The sequence below is a fragment of the Paroedura picta genome, chromosome 12 (genome assembly GCF_049243985.1).
Source record: "Paroedura picta isolate Pp20150507F chromosome 12, Ppicta_v3.0, whole genome shotgun sequence".
NCBI lineage: Eukaryota > Metazoa > Chordata > Lepidosauria > Squamata > Gekkonidae > Paroedura > Paroedura picta.
Genome location: NC_135380.1, coordinates 13,662,808 through 13,677,945, shown reverse-complemented (window position 1 = coordinate 13,677,945; position 15,138 = coordinate 13,662,808). Strand labels below are relative to the sequence as shown.

The 15,138-nt window shown below is 45.3% G+C and overlaps 1 protein-coding gene across 5 annotated transcripts in view; it reads left to right on the top strand.

The window, feature by feature from the left end:
* The window catches only part of GCK (glucokinase), a 38,493-nt gene that overhangs the window by 19,278 nt on the left and 4,077 nt on the right, over window positions 1-15,138 (top strand). For 4 of the 5 annotated variants that reach the window (XM_077305353.1, XM_077305354.1, XM_077305355.1 and 1 more), the window contains exons 2-9: window positions 3,256-3,418; window positions 4,228-4,382; window positions 7,236-7,355; window positions 8,302-8,397; window positions 8,907-9,006; window positions 10,709-10,892; window positions 12,022-12,177; window positions 13,988-14,221. In XM_077305353.1, coding sequence (XP_077161468.1) covers window positions 3,256-3,418; window positions 4,228-4,382; window positions 7,236-7,355; window positions 8,302-8,397; window positions 8,907-9,006; window positions 10,709-10,892; window positions 12,022-12,177; window positions 13,988-14,221 — 1,208 coding nt within the window. Of the gene's footprint in view, window positions 1-3,255; window positions 3,419-4,227; window positions 4,383-7,235; window positions 7,356-8,301; window positions 8,398-8,906; window positions 9,007-10,708; window positions 10,893-12,021; window positions 12,178-13,987; window positions 14,222-15,138 lie in introns of those variants that run through there. The other variant, XM_077305357.1, reaches the window with a different exon arrangement.

Below are 15,138 nucleotides of genomic sequence, written 5' to 3'. Positions count from 1 at the left end.
GGGGTTGTGTGGTTCTTGTCCCTGTTCTGCAATGCCTTTTCTATGTTGCTCATCGGATGCTTAGGAGCTGAGCTGTCAGAGGTGGCAATGCTTATTCTTTCATTTCCATGTTGAACATGTGAGATGGATCTTCTTCAGGGCTTCATTGAATGAGAAGAAAATATGTGTATATAGTCAATATTGTTGTGTAGAGACCGCCAAGCTCTGTCTGGACCCTGGGGGTAAATAATCTTATACTTTGCACAGATAACAAAGCTCAAAGTAATGTCTGGAATGGTCCAGCTGACCAGTCTGTGCTGACTGAACAGACTTTATTGGTTTTTCATCTTACTTCAGTCTCTCCTCACTGGTTGTACTGATATCCTTTCTCAGTAGCTGGCCAGCAAGAGCTTTTCTTTTCTCATAGAAACAGGTAGCTCTGTTATCTTCAGGGTGTTTTTTTTTTAATCAGCTACCTTTGACATCAGAAAACTTTGATTTTCCCACAGATCCTTTTCTCTGCTTTTTTGATATGCATTGCACACAGCCAGACACTGGAGAGGATTGTAGAATGGCGTCTTTTTGAAAAATCAACCTGCTGCTTGCGAATTCTTGACATCCATAATATAGACCCAGGATATTTATTGGCATCTCATTGTAGTGCAGACCTATGTCTAATCTCCTGAGCTGTATAGAGGGTTTTTGTTTTGTATATGGATATTCTATCTATGTAGTGGGGGTTGATAATTGACCCCTGAAGAAGATCCAATTGGATCGAAACTCGTTAGGTCTTTTTGGGACCTGCGGCAAATTTTTGGCACTGTATGTGTTATTCATAGGGTTTTTGCATATTTTCTACTACAATTTTAAGTTATTGTTTTTAATTGACCTTGTTTAAAGGTATCCCCTCTGCAAGCACTGGGTCATGTCTGACCCTTGGGGTGACGCCATCCAGCGTTTTCATGGCAGACTCAATACAGGGTGGCCTTGCCAGTGCCTTCCCCAGATTACTGTATAACCCCCCAGCAGCAAGCTGGGTACTCATTTTACCGACCTCAGAAGGATAGAAGGCTGAGTCAACCTTGAGCCGGCTGCTGGGATCGAACTCCCAACCTCATGGACAGACAGCTTCAGACAGCATTTCTGCCGTTTACCACTCTGCACCACAAGAGGCTCTTGACCTGTGTATTTGATATATTTTATAATAATTTTTAGATTTCTCAGCCTTTTTGGTTCCTACCTTTTCTATGGTATTCCAATAGATTTAAATGTAGGAGAAGATCCATTCACTGCTTATCCAAATTGTTCCTTGTCTGTCTTCACTGCTGAAGCTACTGGTCTGCAAATGTACCAACCTCTTCCCCCTAAGTTTTAAGAAAAGACAGTTGTGCAGTGCTTTAGCTTTCAAGGACCAGAGAAGATAACTCTCATTTCCACTGGTGAAAGATGGACCACACACCCCATTTTAACCACTGAAAAGACTACACAGGGGATTGTGGGACAAGATGGGGCCACAGGCAGGAGGTGAGATTAGATACAGAAGCTGGTAGGATCTATAGTATTGGACAAGTAGAGAATGTATGTCTAAGTTTCTAAGGCATGTCCATATAGCAGCTTGATATAGTCCTATGGTGGTTTGACATTATTATAAATTTGGAGAGCCCAATATGATGAAGTGCGGATAATTATTATTGTCAGGTGCTGGAGAACTTGGACCTCAGGCATGTACTTTCTATATCAGGCTTTCTCAACCAGGGTTTCCTGAAATCCGGGGGGGGGGGAGGGTTCTTGACAGCCGTGAAAGGGTTTCCTGAATGGGTGGGAGTTAATTTTGATATATTTTAAAAAACATGTTCAACATTTATCAGGTGATATGACCATATATGGTCATGTAACCTTCCACCCCCAAAATGACCAAGGATGGGCCTGGAAGGAGTGGGAAGTGGAGGGGCTATAGGTGGGCATGTATATAGCTAAACTTTCCAACCATATTCTGCACAAGCACGTCACTTTCGGGGTTTCTCAATGGTAAAAAGTTTAAGGGCTGCTCTATACCTTCAGGACCCAAGTAGAAATGCAGAAACCAGATGATAAGAAAAGAAGAGATAGTTTCAAGTCCAGCAGCATCCTAGAGACCAACAAGACTTTGGGGTATAAGCTTTTGAGTCAAAGATCCATTTGTCAGATATCTGATTTGGGGATGAACCCTGGGGAGGACAGGGAACTCAGTGGGTTACAATGCCATGGCGTCCACCTTCCAAAGCATCCCTTTTCTGCAGGGAAACTAGTCTGCAAATGAGCTGTAATTCCAGGAGATTTCCCAGGTCTAACTGGAAAATACCTGGATTCTCTTTACACTTTGGGCTTTGGGCAGCTCTTCCACTTGTGTAATTAGAGGTCATGTACTCAGAGAATGGATTCTGCCCCTCTTCCATCTCTGGCTCTCTTGGCCATCAAAAATGGAATTCCAAAACAAATGTAAATATTTATCTTTTGTACTATATTTAGCTGCAGCACATTAGTGCCACTTGATGACATTCCTTTTTAAGGACTGGAACAGAACCAGATGCTATAAATAGAAATCCAAGGGCTTTTGGTTACTAATTTAGGCACAGATCTTCAAAGCATTCCAAAGGTACATAAAGGACCCAGATTCAGAATGACAAAAGGTGGGTCAATTATTTAAATCCACATTCCAGAACTTCAGGCATTGCAACAGCTATAGAGAGCACCTGAGGCCATGGTCTCTCTGCTTCTTTATATGACCTATCTGGAGTCCTTGTAAATGCCCCCTGTTTGGGGCTGCTGTTATAAACTGTACATTGCACAGAAGGATATAATGCAGACAAGCAAGGGAAAATGGGAGATTGTCCCTGATTTTTAAGACTATCGAAAATATTCAGCATTATCTTTTGTGATCCTGGAATTTGGTTTCTATCGGTACACATTCTATTTGAGCATATACCAAATAAAAAGGTTTTAGCAGTCTGGAATATATTCTCTCTCTATTTCTAGTAGTCAAGACAACCTGTGAATAAAAGCATCAGTAATAGGAATCTAACCAAGGATGAGAGCTAAACCAATTGTTAAATGTTAATACTCGCAAACACTTTGGGCTCATAAAACATCAGAAACATGTGAAGGAAAAGCTGATTTTTAAAAAATCTGCTCTGCATTTCGGAAAACAAAAACAGAGAGATATGAAATAGATCCATTTCAGCAAACCAGTCCCATATTTATTTCATTTCTATTTCTATGGACTTGTGTCTCTTGTAGGTGGAGCAGATCCTGTCGGAGTTTAGGCTACATGAAGAGGATCTGAAAAAAATAATGTACCGAATGCAGAAGGAAATGGACCGAGGGCTAAAGCTGGAGACCCACGAAGAGGCTTCGGTAAAGATGCTGCCCACCTACGTGCGCTCCACCCCTGAGGGGTCAGGTAATGCATTACCTTATGCCAGTGGGTGGTGGAATCAAAGGATCTTCTATTATTTAATACCCTGACCCCAGTCATTCAGGAGCAGTCCCAGGAAAGAAGAGAAGAGCTGATTTTTTGTACTCCAATTTAACTACCTGGAGTCTCAAAGCAGCGTAAAGGTAAAGGTAAAGGTACCCCCTGTGTAAGCACCGAGTCATGTCTGACCCTTGGGGTGACGCCCTCCAGCGTTTTCTTGGCAGACTCAATACGGGGTGGTTTGCCATTCCCTTCCCAGTCATTACCGTTTACCCCCCAGCAAGCTGGGTACTCATTTTACCGACCTCGGAAGGATGGAAGGCTGAGTCAACCTTGAGCCGGCTGCTGGGATCGAACTCCCAGCCTCATGGGCAGACAACTTCAGACAGCATGTCACTGCCTTACCACTCTGCGCCACAAGAGGCTCTTCAAAGCAGCTTACCCTTCCTCTTCCCATAACAGACACCCTATGAGGTAGGTGAGGTTGAGAGAATCCCAAGAACTGTGGCTGGCCTAAGGTCATCCAGCTGGCTACATGTGGAGGAATGAGGGAATCAAATCCAGCTCTCCAGATTAGAGGCCACAACTCTTAATCACGACACCAAGACATTCCAGTGCCTGACTCTGAACGTCTAGATGGGGCACTGACGTTTCTGATCCCTTCTTTTAAAAACCTTATTTTAATAATCAATAATCATGCTATGGTTGAGCTCTTCTGGGGACTGTGTACTAGTAGCCTCTGTCCAGATTGTTTCCCAAAAGTAAAGCTGAAGTGTCACATGCTGGTATTGCAGAAGTTGGCGATTTCCTATCTTTGGATCTTGGGGGCACAAATTTCCGAGTGATGTTGGTCAAAGTGGGGGAAGGTGAAGAAGGGCAATGGAACGTGAAGACAAAGCACCAAATGTATTCCATCCCAGAGGATGCCATGACAGGAACAGCCGAAATGGTGAGTCGGATAATCAGATGAAATGAATTGTGTTAGGTGCAATTTATGAATGTTATGAACCTTGATCCTGGGGAGTGGGAGATAAGAGTGCACTTAATGTTACAATTGGACCTTGGTTCAAATCCTTTCAGATAAGCTTCTTGGGAAAAGAGGGTCTCAGTCAGTTCTATAATAACTAAGGACTGTTCAGTATAATGGGCTGTATTTTCATGCTACCATAATATCTCAGGGCTCTTAATTCTTGCAGTTTCTTCTTCTCCTTCTGTTCTATCCACCCTGACTCTCCTGACGCCATTGGCTGATCTTCCCTGATGTCACAGTGGAGCTTTGCATGTACTTCTGAGTGTATCATAGCCAGTCTGGTTGTTTTGGGGTTTATTGTTCTGAGGTCATAGTAAGAACTGGCCTAACCAGAAGAGGAGGGATATGTTGTGTTTGTGAGGGGGGGGGGAATCACAATTTGAGACCCCAGAGCAGATTTTATTGAATTTAACCATTTCAGCATTGTTGGTATGTTATGGGCATCTCAAGGAAACCATGCCTATAGAAATCAATTACTTAGTTCCAATGAAAATGAACAGATACTCTTGCTGCTTGTATAGGTGATAGCAATGATAAATCCAGTAGGAGGACAACAAATACCCAAGACTTCTCAGCATCCAAATCCACTGTATGTGCCCCTTTTTGCAGACCGACTGCAGTTTGATCTTAGGGAAGTTGCATCCTTCCTTCCAGTTAATTTCTGAGTTAATTTGAATAACCCCAAAACCTTTAATGTGTTTGTACTGTGTCATGATCAAGTGTCATGATCAACTTTAAAAAACCTAGTTTCAAAATGGCAATAACAGTCATAGTGCTCTGGCCTGGATAGCTCATACAACCTATCTCGCAATATCTTGGAAGCTAAGGAAGGTTGGCCCTTAGTTAGTACTTGGACAGGAGACCTTCAAGGAAAACTGGGGTTATGACACAGAGGCATGCCCCCCCCCCCCAACATCTCTTGCGTGGCTGCCAGACAATCCTACAATCGTAGGATTTCCTCGCTATATAACACAAATGCTGTAAGATAAATAAATACTATTAGTAGTTGTAGTTCAACAGTGGAACCCATGTCCTGGTGGGGGCTCTTCTTTGCCTATGTGTGGATGCTTATGGCTTATAAATTGATTCCTCTGGCATGTTCATGATAGATGTTATTCTATGGGAGCTATTTTACCCTGTTGCAGAAAACAGTAGCTGACCATTCTGAGATGCATCCTTCTCTCTGATGTTTCCCCGACTGGTAGCATCCCAGAAAAGCCTGCTTCCATTTTAATATTAATCACAATCAATGCACAAGAATGTGGGCGTTATGTGAATTAACCCCGTGTAGAAGTAAAGTGCCATCTAGTGGAGAAAGAACGGATGCATCAATATTTTTCATTCAGCTTCTTTAAGGCAAACCCCTTTATGAATTTCTTTTTGCGACAAGGATGTAAGAAAACCACACCCATACCATGCAAACAAAAAACAAGTCACCAGACTTACTGCCTTCCATTTCTATATAGCTGCCCAGGCATTCCACTCTGAGAGAGGATGTCTTAAATAAATGAATGTAAAAAGGTAAAGGTATCCCCTGTGCAAGCACTGAGTCATGTCTGACCCTTGGGGTGACGCCCTCCAGCGTTTTCATGGCAGACTCAATACGGGGTGGTTTGCCAGTGCCTTCCCCAGTCATTACCGTTTACCCCCCCAGCAAGCTGGGTACTCATTTTACCGACCTCGGAAGGATGGAAGTCAACCTGGAGGCGGCTGCTGGGATCGAACTCCCAGCCTCATGGGCAGAGCTTTCAGACTGCATGTCGGCTGCCTTACCACTCTGCGCCACAAGAGGCCTAAATGAGTGTGGTTTGTTTCAAAGAGCCACAGGTCGAGATGCAGCGTCCAACAGGAACTCCAGACACTGGCTAGAATAATTGCAAGAAAATTCTTGCAATGGGTGAAGAAAGTCTGTTTCGCTACCCACTGACTTGTGAGTTGGATGCTAATGCTTTACATGCCACGGAAGAGCCCACCTCTGCCCCGCTGTCAGGATGCTAACTTTTAAACTGTGGTCTCTTTGCAACTGTGGCGCTAATATCCGTTGGATCTGCAGCAATCGCCAGGTGGTGCCTTGAAAAGCTTCAACCGCTCATTTCTGCCTATTAAAGCTCTATTGAAGGGGTAGCCTTTTGCTGGCCAGTTGGCAACCTTTTAAATTTTTATTTATTTATTGTCGAATTTATAGCCTTCTTCAGAAATCCAATAATAATATTTAAGTATATAACAGCTGAGTTTCCTAAAGCAGGGGTAGTCAACCTGTGGTCCTCCAGATGTCCATGGACTACAATTCCCATGAGCCCCTGCCAGCGAATGCTGGCAGGGGCTCATGGGAATTGTAGTCCATGGACATCTGGAGGACCACAGGTTGACTACCCCTGTCCTAAAGGAATTATAACTGGTATTTAGTAGTGGCATTTTTGAATATTTCTGTGTGTCCTCTTGTTTTTAGTGTGTTTGTAGGCCTCATGCATAGGCCTGGTGGAATAGCTGTGTCCTGAAGGCCACGAGGAACTGTTTGAACTCCCACAGGGGCCTCATCTCACTCAGAAGAACCAAGCCAGAGCCAGAGCTGAAAAGGCCCTGGCCGTGTTTGAGATCAAGTTGATTTGACTGGGGCCAGGGATCTTAAGGAGATTTTGTGTGCTTGTTTGTAAACTTCTTTGGGGGGGGGGGGCGTAGTGGAGAAGCTGTGGCAGGCTGCTGATTAAGGTAGAAGGCAGGGATTAAAAGGCAATGTTTAGTAAAAAGCAATGCCCCCCCTTTCTTTTCCAGCTCTTTGACTACATCTCAGAATGCATCTCTGACTTCCTAGATAAACACCAAATGAAACACAAAAAGCTACCTCTTGGCTTTACGTTTTCCTTCCCTGTGAGACACGAGGAGCTCGACAAGGTGGGTTAAATGCATCCCCCCTTATATCCCACAGCTATGCGTTGTGCTCTCTTTTCTGCACGTGTGGTCTGACTGAGCTATAGCAATTGCACACAAGATAGGAATACACACAGTACCCCCCAATGCAGCTTCAGAACAACATAGCATCTCAAATCAGAGATAATGCTTGGAAGAGAAACTGCCAAAAAAATGAAATAAATCTGTAGATGTTCAGAAAATAATCATTACTGTGCATTCTCCAAATTGTAACTCTTGAAAAGGAGTCATGTTCTGGCTCTATTGAGCTAGCCCCGTCCAATCCATATTCTTTACCAGAAGCATCTTGGGAACCATTTTGCCTAATCTGGTGATCCAGATAGCCTTCTCCCAACTTGGAGAGACTGTGTGGTTCAGTGCTTAGACTGCCGGACCAGAAGACCTCAGCTTGGATCTCCACTCAGCCATGGAAGCTCACTGGGTGATTTTTTGCCAGCCTAAATGACTTCCCAAGATGGTTGTTGTGAAGAGAAAATGGAGGAGAGCACGTTGTAAGCCACTTTGAGTCTGTATTGGGGTAGAGAAACCTTGCATAAATAAATTTTAAAACGAACATCCTGAGGGTTAAATACTTTCAGGCACACTTTGTACCTTGGTGTTAATGGCTGGAGATGGGATTGTTGTATTTAAACCCCTCCTACAGGGTTGTGGCAAACACCTCTCCTGTCTTACAGCTGGGCAAGGGGACTTTTTCATAGCCCCACCCAACAAAGGGCATTCTCAGGGCTAAATTAATTCCCAGGCAGATTCCGTAAGATCTTAGAACCCACAGCTGTCCCCCTTTCCGACCACCATCGAGTTTTGAGCTTGCCTCACAATTACTAGGCAGAATTCACATATCGAACCATTGTGGTGTTCCTTGTGCATTTTGGATCATTTGACCTTACCCTTTTCATGTTTTGTTCCACAGGGGATCTTGCTGAACTGGACGAAAGGCTTTAAAGCATCAGGAGCTGAAGGGAACAACGTTGTGGGGCTGCTGAGAGATGCCATCAAACGGCGGGGGGTGAGATGAGAACACTTTTTTCTTTTCCCAGGATATCTGGGCTCTTTCTGTGCCTGGAAAATTAAGTGTAATGCAGATGCCATATTTTTGCCGTTTTGCACGACGTTGCCAACATCCAGCATCCAAGCTGCCAAGTGGCAGCTACATCCTGTATTTTAAAGCGATAGTTGGGGAATCCAAAAAAGTGGATTCCCCCAACTATGTAGTGCAAGTGAGAGGAGAGCACCCAGCAATCCATACGCCAAGGAAATGTGTGGAGCCGAAGTAGCACTATCTCCACCTCCAGCGCCCACCCTCGCACCCGCCTCCCTCTCCCTTCTCCCGTGTACGGGGATTTTCTTTATTTTTTTAAAAGCAAACTGCCTGCAGCGATGAACACATGTTAAATCATCCAGGCAAAGCAAAAAAACAATTTTTCCCCACCAGTTAACACACTAAGCATGCCTCTCTGCCCTGTGAATTTTCCACATGTGCTTTGGGATTATAAAGCCTCTTTCAACTCTGTTCAGGACTTTGAGATGGACGTGGTAGCGATGGTCAATGACACAGTGGCAACCATGGTGTCCTGCTATTATGAAGATCACCGCTGTGAAGTAGGCATGATCGTAGGTAAGGCTCTTACACACCTTGGAAACCACCACTGCTGCTGCTCATTTGATTGCTGAATCGTGTTTGTCAACAGTGGGCATATCTTGTAACCACTTGGGCATTTGGTTGAGGCTGGGTGGAGAAACATCGACTGGGCTCCCCCCTTGAACCACCCCACCTATGGAGGGAAGTGGCATTTCCAGCCATTGCGTGGTGGGGGATGTTTGTCGGGCTTTTAAACTGTGTTTCTATTTGTGGTGAGCCACCCCGAGCCAGCTGACTAAGAGGGGCAGTATATAAGCCCAATAATAAATAAATATTGTTGAATTCTCTGACTGTCTAGAGTTAGGATATTCTTGCAGTTGCACACTGGGTGCCGATTAATACAGTCTTGTAGTCAGGGTGAACCTCTTGTCATTCTAGTTCCGAGCAATGTCGACTGAGTTTTCCCAGCAATTAGGACAAGCAGGGATGAACTGTCCTGACAGGCGCCCAAAATAAGGGTTGATACCATCTGTTTATTTAAAGAAGAGTAGCACAGTGTGTGAGCAGGTTGCCAGGAAAGATGAAAAAACAACCCTCCCAAAAGCCAGTCAAGTATTTAATGTGGCTACACTGTTACCTAGGATTCTGGGAATATATCTGTATAGCCACTGACATTCTCAAAGACTGCCTTTATCAACACAATCTGCTGCACTGTCGTCATGTGCAACTCTGTTAATTGACATCCACCATTAGAAGATTTTTTTTTAAAGATACAAGGCATAAATGGCCCTGCTTTTGGCTGTAAGAGACGATGGACCTTCATTCGATTTACATCAGATGAAGTGAGGATTGATTCACAAAAGCTTAAACTCTGGAAAATTCTTGTGGCCTTTAAGGTGCTACTGGACTTGGATTTTGTTCTATTTAATGTACTGTAAATTGTGTTACATCTCTTAACTAATGCAAGGAGAGTCAATCCAACAGTAACAGCAGAGGAGAAAAGAAGGCCAATATGATGATGAACAGTCTATATAGATATTCTGGGCTGGATTTCGAAGGTCTTTTTTCCTAACAGTGGCACTTTGCCCTAGCACAAGGACCCTTCTGCTGGTGCAAAGAGACCTTTCTACTCTGCACCAGAAGATACTGCCACCATTAGAAGAACAGAACAGATCGATAGGATCCAACCCATTGACATTTTGAAGCTTAGTAGCTGGAATCAGGTGTGACCCAAATGCCTAGAGCAAGGGTAATCAACCTGTGGTCCTCCAGATTTCATGGACCAGCAAACGCTGGCAGGGGCTCATGGGAATTTTAGTCTATGTACATCTGGAGGACCACAGGATGACTACCCCTGGCCTAGAGGATAGAAAGAACTGCCTTTCAGTAATATCCCATGGATTATGGTCATGCTATTGCTCTTCTTCATTGAGTGCTTTGATCAGATGGGATTTGATGGTGGTAGAAATCACTCTGGAAAAGGCAGAGTTCCTTTTCTTGCCAGATTCAAAAATGGCTTACTCTTTAGCCCAATTTGATTCCTAGAGGGTTTTTTTTCCCCAATGGGCACCAGTATTCTAATGATGGAATGCCTCCATTGTTCACACCCATTGTTTCCCAAGGTGCTTGGACAACCCGAGTTTGAACTGATTTCCTGCACAGAGCACCATGATCATGGTTTGTTAAGAGTTCAAGCACATTAAATACGGAGAATCATTCTGTGTTTCCTCCCTGCCAGGCACAGGTTGCAATGCCTGCTACATGGAAGAGTTGCAGAATGTCGAGTTGGTGGAAGGGGATGAAGGCCGGATGTGCGTTAACACCGAGTGGGGAGCTTTTGGAGAATCAGGAGAACTGGATGAGTTCCTTTTGGAGTATGATCGTGTGGTGGACGAAACCTCGCTTAACCCCGGTCAGCAGCTGTAAGGAATACAACCGAAAACTTGACATCACTGCTCATTGCTTTCTTCCTGGGCTTCTCCTTATTGACCAGAGAGATAGCAGGAGGACCCTTCAGGATAGTTCCATCCTTGCCCAGCCACAGCTCATGAAGCATCTTAGACAGGGAGATTCCTTCGGATAGAACTTATCTCAATGAATGCTAAGAGTATTGGTTGACATGCATTACAGACCCTGGGAAAACTCTAAGGTTGGGAAGATGAATGGGAGTTCAGAAGCAGGAGTCGCATTTTGTCTCTTATGTCCTAGAGCTACTGGCTCAATCAGCACCAAGCTCAGAGCAAAAGTGGCTAGAAGGAGCATACTGCCTAGATGCGGAAATGCAGCGCAATTGACTAATGCAGTGGTCCCCAACCTTTCTGAGGTTGGGGACCGGCAGGACATTGGGGCACGGCCCGCGGCCCGCGCGGGCCACGCCCATGCATCGGCAGCGCCCACAGGCCGCACCCGCGCATCGGGCTGCGCCTGCGGGCTGCACCCGCGCATCGGGCCGCGCCCCCGCATCGGGCCGCGCCCGCACATCAGGCCGCGCCCCCGCATCGGGCCGCGCCCCGCGAGCCGCGCCTGCACATCGGCCGCGCCCACACGGGCGCAGCCCGGCCCCGATTCCCTCTCCCCGCCCTGCCGCAATAAGAAGCTTCCCGGGCCGCAAGCTTGCGGCAGGGGAAGTTTTTTACTGCGGGGGGGCGGGGAGTGGGAGCTGCGGCCCGGCGCCATGGCCTTCGCGGCCCGGCACCGGGCCGCGGCCCGCAGGTTGGGGACCACTGGACTAATGCTCTCCTGTACACAGAGAAAATGTGTAAAGTTCAGCAAAAGATGGAGAGTGGTTGTTTTCCCCTCTGCAGTTCTGATAAAATAGCCTCTGTCGTCCAGCAATCAATCTGGATCTGTGAGAGTTTTGTTGAAACCTCTCAAGATGTTTCCAGCAAGCAAGCCCTGCCCCTGAAAGAACACCCACATCCTCCTAAAAGGTTTTGTGGGCCCTTTTCAGGTTTTCCTTCATGTGTCTACAGACACACACACTGCATGCACGTTTTTTCATACTACTAAAAACTGATTCCAACCCTCTTCCTCCCTCCCCTCTTCTCTCAGGTATGAGAAGATCATTGGCGGGAAGTACATGGGAGAGATTGTGCGGTTAGTGCTGCTAAAACTGGTCAACGAAAATTTGCTCTTCACTGGAGAAGCTCCAGAGAAGCTCAAAACCAGGGGGTCCTTTGAAACTCGTTTTATCTCGCAGATCGAAAGGTAAAGTTCTGTAAAGCATTTCTGTCGTTCTGTAGAGTTCTTCCCCTATTCCTTTTCTGCCTTGGTCTACTCAGCCGCTTCCTGCCTCCAGCCCTTCCCCTGATGGACCTGAAGTCAAATCTCTATAGTATTTTTCTTCGCCATTATTAGAGCCCCCATTCAGGTAATCAGAAGTATCTTGACTCATGGTCTGGCTCATTTAGGCCCTTGTGGTAAGACTAGGACTGAAGAGACCTTGGCTCAGATCCCTGCTTAAGCCATGCAGCTCATTGGGTGGCTTTGAACCATTCCTACTTCCTCCCCTGCTCTTTATGGCTAAACTTTCTGAAAGTTAGAAAAACACCGTAGATTTCTCGTGAAAGATTAAACATCAAAAATCGAAATCAAATGGGCAAAAATATGTAAAGCTCTTTTTCCACATTTATTGGATATTGTTCTTAATTTTCAACCTGTCGGCAACAAAAACAGGGTCCCAGGTATTCTTATCCTACTTTCTGGCTCTTTAAGGCTAATCTTTCTGTAAGAACAGATGGGAGCTCTGTCTAGGCTGCATAATTCTCAGCAGACTCACTTGACCTCTTCTCTGAAGGGAAGCCATGACAGTTTGTCATAACCCATGTTCCATTGCAGTTATTGAACTGCAGGTATATAGCCTGCATACCTCAGGATCATTCATTCTGGCATTAATGTATCTGCCCAGCCAAAGAGCTTGAATGAGACTTTGGAAGGCTGTGGTAATCACAGGTGAAGGACAGTTCATACCGTGTGTCCATCTCTTTCTGTTTCATTTGTTACTGTCCATGTAAGATCCGTGGATGAGCTGCTCTATGGATTGCTGCTGTCAGTCAAGTTATTGCTGCTTCATTTTAAACTGTATGCCACTCAGCATCCCCCTAGAAGAGAATTTTGACTAGCTTAGTCATTTGTGGAAGGATTGGGTTGGAGCCATGGAGTGCATTCATGGACCATTTATTACCTATCTAGGTAGGTCTTTGTGATGTGTGCAGCGTTGTGTCTGGGATTTCTTCTAATCTTCGTATAGGCACAGAAATGATAACGTTAGGGGAAAGCGTCAATGAAAAGAGAAAAGGATAACCTCAGTGTAATATATCACCTTTGAGCCAGCAATACACAGCAAGAGAGAATTAACTTTGCGTGCAGAGCAAAACTAGCTTGTACCAACCTAGACAATGAACAGCTGTAACTATGGTCTTTTCCCCTTGGAGCACTTTTGCGCTGCCTGTAGGCATGCTGGGAATCTCAATTTTGTGCTTGGAAAGAAAGAACAATCCTGGTTCTCACGGTTGCGGCGACAGCTGGGACAGGATAAGGAAAACTAAATCTCAACAAGCAGATAACGAGGTTTCAAATAACAGTTGTCTTGAAAGCATCCTAAAACTGGGGCTGTTACGGCCTGCGCCCTTGTTACGGATGCCCCGTGTAAGCAATACAGCCGATGTTCATGAACAAGAAAGATGGTCATGGACAATGGCTCATTACATGGAGGACTTCCATGGCCTTGTGGTGGCATGATGAAAATTAGCCACACAAGCAGTGTGCTGCTGCAAATAAACCCGGTGAACTGCCGTAACTTCGGCAAACAATTCTTCCGCTCCTCTCACAAATAGTGCCAGTGTTTGCTCCCAAATGTGTCATGTTGCCTAGCAGTGATATGTAGCATTCTGTTAATATAAGCCCAACTGTGTGGACTGACTGGGATCAGTTTTCCAGCAAGGCATGGGCCGATCATCAAGTTAGTCCCCACCACCATTGTAACATGGCTGAGAATCATTACGCTTGCTGTTTCCAGTGACCCTGGCGATCGCAAGCAGATCTACAACATCCTGAATTCTTTGGGAGTGATGTCTTCGGTAACGGACTGTGACATTGTTCGGATGGCGTGTGAGAGTGTTTCCACACGGGCGGCGCAGATGTGTTCGGCTGGACTGGCTGGTGTCATCAACCGCATGAGGAAGAGCAGGTGTGAGGAGACGTTGAAGATTACTGTCGGAGTCGATGGCTCTGTCTACAAGCTCCACCCCAGGTGAGGCCTGCATAGCCTTAGGAGCAAGTAAGGATGGATATTGGAAGCATTAATATTGGTAAGGGACTTCCTGGAACGGTTGCAAAGACAATGGCTGCGTTTAAGACAAACCTGGGCAATTATATGAAGATAGCTATTGTTTAAAACAAAACATGGTTCCCCGTTATGTCTGAACCGAGGCCGTTAGCTGGCAGGCCTTAGTTGCTGAGATTGTGATCTCCCGCAGTTTAAAGATACACCAAAGATGGCAGGATCTGTGGCTGGTGCGATCCGTAGGCTGCCGCTCATAGGCTACATTCCTTCCATTAATTGAAATACAGGAACAAATCCAAGCACTGTTCTGACATATCACTTTTTTAAATGATTCCAGTATTACCCTGCACTCCCTACAGGAAGCTTAGCACAATGTGCATTATTCTCTCTGTTCCAGTGTAGCTTTACAACAACTCTGTGAGGTAGGCTAGGCTGAAAGAGGAGCAGGCTCAAGGTCATGCAGCATGCTTCCTGGCAGAGTGGGTGTCTGAACTTGTTTCTTCCAGAACGTCTAGATCTCCCAGATTTTCCCACTTTACCTACAACCCCAAGCTGGCTCACACACGCAGATCTAAAAATGAAGCTAGACATGAACACACAAACATGTGCCATGAACTCTGATGGTTTTCCTATAAAAAAAAAAGGTTTGTGATTCCAACTTGCAAGGAGGAACAGAAAAGAGGGGCATAATGCTTTTCATGCTCTCTGTTTTTCAACTGAAGCTCTCTCTTTCTCCCCCCGCTTTCCTTCAGAAGGGATCCAGACATGGGTTTCCCTATGCAAACAGAGCCCACAACCCTGTGGAAGTGAAAAGCATCTAGAGTTGCAGAAAAGGGGCAAAGTCAATCAAACGTGTGTTTGCACACAACATTTGGGTTGGCTTT